The 6,639-nt window shown below is 50.5% G+C and overlaps 1 protein-coding gene and 1 non-coding gene across 3 annotated transcripts; both read right to left on the reverse strand.

Annotated features, from left to right (window-relative positions):
• Positions 1–1,954: 1,954 nt before the first annotated feature.
• Positions 1,955–3,194, reverse strand: LOC100274784 (uncharacterized). Of its 2 annotated transcripts, XM_008669399.3 has the most exons (2): positions 2,879–3,194; positions 1,955–2,768 (listed from the first exon to the last, which is right to left on the reverse strand). In XM_008669399.3, exon 2 carries the CDS (start codon positions 2,757–2,759, stop codon positions 2,274–2,276), a length of 486 nt encoding a protein of 161 aa, XP_008667621.1. In that variant the 5' UTR covers positions 2,760–2,768; positions 2,879–3,194; the 3' UTR covers positions 1,955–2,273. The 2 variants fall into 2 exon arrangements, with proteins under 2 accessions (XP_008667621.1, NP_001142539.1); NM_001149067.1 differs by having other exon boundaries at positions 1,960–2,993.
• A 2,113-nt stretch (positions 3,195–5,307) lies between these two features.
• Positions 5,308–5,381, reverse strand: TRNAI-AAU (transfer RNA isoleucine (anticodon AAU)). The gene has a single exon. It is a non-coding gene; the product is annotated as a tRNA-Ile (tRNA).
• Between the last annotated feature and the right edge of the window lie 1,258 nt (positions 5,382–6,639).

The following is a 6,639-nucleotide window of genomic DNA, read 5'->3' on the forward strand; positions in this document are numbered from 1 at the left end:
TTTACCTTGCAAGGATAAAAACTCGATTCGAATCGTCTGCTTCTCGCAGGTAATGAGACTGCTTGATCCATTGTACTGCATTGAGTAACAAGTGGAAATATGATGAGTTGATATAAGATGTTGATTGCTAATAATATTTGCTACCATGTATGAGTAGATAGTACACATTTAGCCTTAAGAGAGTCACACTTAGATTGACAAAGTTAAAAACTTGACTTAGAAACTCAGCTAGTGCTTTTGGCAACCAAACCCCACAGCCAAACAGCTGCATGTCTAGAGGTAGAGGAGTAGACTCCTCACACCGGGTAAGTCTAGCTGAGTATTAGTATACTCAGCCTTGCTTGTGGCATAATTTTACAGGTTCTCTGGAGGACATGGTTGCTGGAGTGACTTGGCCGTCCATCTTGCCACCGGGTTGGACTGTCGAGTGGGACCCCACCTCGGCTGAGGAGGAGCATGAGGAGTGATGGGACATGCTTCCCCATCTCTCTGTTTATTTACCGTTAGTTTTATTCCGCTGCACTTCGAACAATGATGACTACTTTTGCAAAAACTCCGATGATGATGTAATAATTTAATACTCTTTAATGCATGGCTTTATGCTTTATTGTATTTGCTCTGTGACTCACCATCGAGTGAGATTGTGGTACTTGATCCTGTCAGTGGCCTTGTTGGACTAGATCCGAGGGATTGACGGGTTATTCCCATTTAAGTGTGGTCTAGCCTCTAAGGCAGGGCTCAGGCACTTAAGTTGGAATAATTCGGGCGGTTCCGCCACATTTATTATATTAAGTTTGGCCCGAGGCTTCAGTAATCCTAGATCCAACACCGACCAAAACTACTTACACTTTCTTTTATCAGTCCTATTGTTATGATATTGTGATATTCCTTTTTATCCATAGCAGTAGGGATGTATTACTTCATTGGTGCAATTTGCATGCATGATTAGAAAAGGATGTGTCCAACAATGGCTCTTTCACTTTTGTTTTGTAATAGAATCTATCATTTATCATTTTATTTCTTCAGAAGGTTTAAATATCCTGTTGGCTCTTGTATGTGCAGGAAGCGGGATATGCTACTTCAAAAAAATGGAGTATGTCAAGGCAGTGCCTTCAAAAGAACATTCCTGGAGGGAGGTACTACCCAGGCGTGTCACTGTACATGATGTCTAACATGCATTTGATTTTTTTTGTGACTTGTGAGACTTTTGTGACTTGTTATGTTGGGGCTTTTGTGACTTGTTATGTATGTGATGAAATGCTTGAAATGGATGGGATGTTGTTGTTATGTATGTGAGATGTTATATGTGACATTTTGTGTGATGTGGTTGTTAAGTATATTTGTTATGTGTACAATGTGGTGAATAATGAAAATGAAACAATATTTGTATTGCTAGTCAATTTATCTTGCTAGAGGTTACAGTAAACGATAGGAAGTTAGGCTGCTAACTTCCTAGAGTCTATAGAAAACGGTAGAAAGTTAGGCAGCTAACTTTCTAGAGGAGTAGTAAACGGTCGGAAGTTAGCTGACTAATAGCGACGTGTGCACGTCGTGATCCCATTAAATTCCGAGAGGCATTTTTGGCTCTAGAAAGTTATCTAACTTTCGAGAGGGCTCTAGAAAGTTAAGCTAACTTTCGACCGTTTCTTTTCAAGAGCGTAACTTCCGACGGGATGACTTAACTTTTGACGGGTCTGCTTACTTCGGAGAGTATAATGCTACCTTCCTGTGGTTTAGGCTCTAAGTATTTTTTTAGTGTAAAGTCCCGTTTAGAACCTTTAGAGCTAATAGTTAGCTACTAAAAATTAGTTGTTGGGTTCTAACACTCTCGACTAATACCATAGCTAATTGTTAGTTAGTTTATTATGGCTCTACCTAGCTAATAATTTATAGAGCTCCAAACGGAGACTAAAAAGTAGAGAGTTCCTCCGTATGTAGGTGAAATGCGAGAAACTGATGTTGGAATGACTTTCCAAAGAATACATTGATTTTGTTGTTGTTGCTGTTGTTGCCAGAACGTCTAACGATAATAGCTGTACAGATAAAATAGAACATGGAACGGAAAGGACATTCGAAAGACAAGGTGATCACCGATTGCCAATTGCCATTGGCCATGGTTCTTTACTTTTCCTTGGTCCCTTTGCCTACTCCATCCTGATCACAATCATACTAGCACCCACGGGCACGGCCACGGACCACGGTCCACCACGGCGCTGCTGTCTCGAAGCCACGTCAGCGTCACGCGGCTGATGATGGGGGGCGCCGCAGCGCACTCAATGCCACGCGGGGCTCACCCCGGAAGCATGCGCGGGGAGGGCCCACGACGTCCGTCCGTCTCCGTCCTCGGCCCGCGGCCGCGGGGCCATGAGCGCGGACCGCCAGACCGGGTCCACCTCGCCGTCGGCGGCCGCGGCGAGCCACGCGTCGACCCCCTCGAGGAGCGCGCGCCTGCCGGTCGGCGGAGACACCAGCCGGTCCCCCGGCACGCCGATGGCCGCGGCGCCCCCGTCGACGAGGGAGCGGAAGAAGACGTCGCGCAGCTCCCACGGCCCCGCGGCGGACACGCCCAGCCCGCCGCTGCACTCCTGCCAGGGGAACTGGAAAACCCCCGGCGGCCGCCGCGACGCCTCCCCGCCGTCGTCGCCCTCCCCCGCCGTCGCCGCGGCCTCCTCGAATGGGAAGTCCGGCGGCGCGGCGTGGACCTCCTCCTCCCTCGCGCCGCGCTTCGCCTTGCACACCGGCTGCCGCTGGTCGTCCATGCACGCGCACTGCGCCGCGTCAGAAATCCATAATTCAGAGGAAGAAGAAGAAGGAATCACCGCCATCGACACACATGCATGATGCGTATGCATCGTCATTGGATGGTATATGGTAGTACCTCGTACGATCGAGAAGGCAGCAGAGAGAGAGAGAGCAGGATCGGGTGGGAGAGGTTTTGCGCGCTGCTTGGCGAGAGGCCGTGTCGATGGTACGAGAGGTAGGAGGAAGAAGGTGCGTGGGCGGGGGGACCCGGGGGTGCTAAGAGACGGAGAACGCGGACGGGCGATCGAGCGCTTTGCACGCACGCCACGCCCGACACGCCATGCCAAGGCTCGCGCTCTGCTGGCCGGGCCTATCTATTAACCGAACGAGAGGGCGAAAACGGACAAACTGATGGAGCAGGAGACCAGTGCAGCGCGCTCACTGGAGCAACTCTGCAACTGCGTGCGTTGCCACGCTTTGCATTGCCTTGTTGGAGCACTTTCCACCTGTACCTTGGCCCTTGGGCATTTGGGCTTAGGGCGGGTCAGCACTCAGCAACTCAGCAGAGAAGCGCCGGGACGCCCACGCGGGGGTGCGCGACTGCGCGTTCTCGTGCTTCGCCAAACAAGGAACAACGGCTCGTGATGACACGCAGGTCGTGCGGAGCGGCATCCCGGAGCGCGGGGGCGGATCGCGTGCCCAGCGCCAGCGGCGAGGGTAACAGCCAACGTCACGTACGCGCGACGGCAAGTGCCCTGGCAAAAACTGGGCACCGCAAATGGGCGGGCACTCGCCGACGCGACGCGGCCGAAGCCGAGGCCGAGGCCAGGACGTACGCATCCCGTTTGCATGCGCTCGGGCCCTGTCTTTCCACCCCTCCCTCCCCTTCTGGGTCTCCACGGCAAAGGCAAGGGCTCCATCGGCATGATCTGGTCGATTATTTCATATTTGTGGCTGTCGACACGACTGTCGAGTACATATAATCATGTATCGGCACCGTGCGAAGAAATTATGCAACAGCTCATCATCCACAGGCGCACAGGCACAGCACAGCAGCTCCCGTTGCTGCTACCTGGCACAGTGCCACTGCTGTGCGCTTGGTCGTACAAGGCAACCTCGCGGAGTGTACGCCACCACCCCCTGCCCGCCCATGCGCTTTTAGCCAAAGAAAGCAACCGGCAAGACCACGGAACAGCACATCACCTCACTCATACAACGCGTATCATATACTCAAGTTTTGAATGTTTGGTCCAGAACGGATCGGAGACGCCGGCAAATAGTACCGAATTCACGATGATGGTATGTGTGTATACGCAGCTCCTCCACAGGTTAAAAAAACAACCAGGAAGGGTTGTGCTGTGTCATTGATTCAAGCGTGTGGAAGCACCTGATAGGCTGATACATTTCCTGTCAATGTCATTTACCTGAACTGAAATATAAGGCCATAGCTGAATTACAAGAACTGCTCCATGACAAGTCAATTTCCCAGGCCTTGCAGCCGCTACCAAAAAAAAAGTCTTGGGTATTTCTCAGTATAACATGAGATGCAAAAAAAGTGACACTCGGTGGTTAGTAGCAAAAATCATTTGCCAGTAAGGGGGTGTTTGGTTAGAGGGACTAAAGATTAGTCTCTAGTTTTTAGTCTCTTTTAGTCCCTTTTTTGCCAAACACTAGGACTAAAATATGGACTAAAATGATTTACTCTTTAGTCCTTCACATAGGTGCTAAAAGAGACTAAAAGCTCATAATTATCATGTTGCCCTTACCTTTTTTTATAGATAACTAATATTATGAGTATATTCTAAGGGTATTTGAGTCTTTGGACAATGTATTTAATGACTTTAGAATCTATTTAGTCCCTAAAACCAAACATATAGGGACTAAAGTTTAGTCCTATGACTAAAGTTTAGTTCTAGGACTAATTGAAACCAAACATGCCCTAAGTAACTGTGCACCTATCTATGGGCATGTTTGGTTTCAATTAGTTCTAGGACTAAACTTTAGTCCTAGAACTAAACTTTAGTCCCTATATGTTTGGTTTTAGGGACTAAATAGATTCTAAAGTCATTAAATACATTGTCCAAAGACTCAAATACCCTTAGAATATACTCATAATATTAGTTATCTATAAAAAGGTAAGGGCAACATGATAATTATGAGCTTTTAGTCTCTTTTAGCACCTATGTGAAGGACTAAAGACTAAATCATTTTAGTCCATATTTTAGTCCTAGTGTTTGGCAAAAAAGGGACTAAAAGGGACTAAAAACTAGAGACTAATCTTTAGTCCCTCTAACCAAACACCCCCTATGTCTACGCTCATTGTGCCATTGTTATGAACAAAAGGGGAAACAAAATCAAAAGGGGCCTAAGTCCGAAATGGGCATAAAGGATTAAAGGATCCCAAAATGGGAAATGGATAATAAAAGAACAAAAAAAAGGCTTAAAGGCCGAAATGGCCTCTAAAAGAGGCCTGAAGCCGAAATGGGCTCAAAAGAGGAATGAGTAAATGGACAAATTAAAAAAAGAATAAAAATGTCTCAGCAGAATTGCGCAAAAACAAATATTTGGCCCATGCAGGTCTCGAACCTGCGACCTTCGCGTTATTAGCACGACGCTCTAACCAACTGAGCTAATAGGCCAGTTGTTCCATTTATCAAATACAGACTCTATAACATAACAAATATAATTGACATGCATAGCGCCAGCCTCACCATCGTTCGCCATCCCGGTGAACGGCCTCACCTATCTCCACTCGTGCATCTGATCGACTGCTAGTATTTGTTGCCAGGAAGATGGTCTGCTTGTTGTTGCGGCGGACCAAGTACGCGGGGAACTCAGGGCGTGTTTGTGACCCTGTTACTGGTCAGCTCGGCCCGTTCAACTGGTCCAAGCTGAGGCTAGTCTGTCTCGACTACTGCAACTCACTTTGTTTGCGCACTTGTACCATATGAGCCTGGCTCAGACGAGCTGGTGTTTGTCATCCAATATGTAGCCAGGCTAGAAGACCAAAACTACCTAAACGCGGAATTCTTACGCCACGAGCAGCCAGGCTCCCAGGAAACGGACCTTGACCTCGTTTCTGTGGAGCCAGGCTGAGAGGCTCAATTTGCACGCGCACAGCCTGGCTCCCGAGCAAGCCAAGCGACGCAAACACAGGAGCTGCAGCCCGGGAGCGCAGCCAGGCTGCTGGGCCATGGCGGCAAACACGCCCTCAATGTCCATGGTGCTGGCGCTCACGGTCAGCAGCCACGTACGGCCCTCTGGCCGCGTGGAACGGCCCGATAGCCACGCCCACGCCGTCGCTAAAGTAGCCCGCGGGCGAGCCTCCCCAGACCCCAGGGACACGGAGAGCACGCGCACCTATAGATGTCCAGAAAGCACGTGGCCCGTTAGCCCGGCACGAAGCACGTTTTTCTAGCACGACACGAGCCCGACCCGGCACGAATTAAAACGGGCCCGGGCTGAGCCCGGCCCGGAGAGCGTGCCGGGCTCGACAGGCATTTGAGCCCGTTGGGCTGGCCCGGGCACGGCCCGTTATCGGTCGGGCCTTTAAACCGGCCCGTTCAACAATTCAACCTGGGATCTGGGACCTGGGCTGTCTTGCACGCGGACACTGAACGGCCCAACTCGGCAGCCCCCAGCACGACCGCAAGCCCGCAAGTCCCTGTATAACTCCTGCGCGTCCGCAAGGCGGCAACCCTAACGCACTCTCCCTCGTCCTACTGCCTCTCCGTGCGGCGGCCGCGGCTATCTGTCTCAGTGACTCAGCCTCTCGGGATCCCTCTCCCTCCGGCGTCCTGCTCACTCACGGCGCGGCGCTCCCTGCTACTCCTCCCGGTGCTGGGGGCTGCAGCGCGCGGCGGACGGAGGAGCTGCAGCGCGCGGCGGGCGGTGTGG

The sequence above is a fragment of the Zea mays genome, chromosome 2 (genome assembly GCF_902167145.1).
Source record: "Zea mays cultivar B73 chromosome 2, Zm-B73-REFERENCE-NAM-5.0, whole genome shotgun sequence".
In the NCBI taxonomy this organism is placed as follows: Eukaryota; Viridiplantae; Streptophyta; class Magnoliopsida; order Poales; family Poaceae; genus Zea; species Zea mays.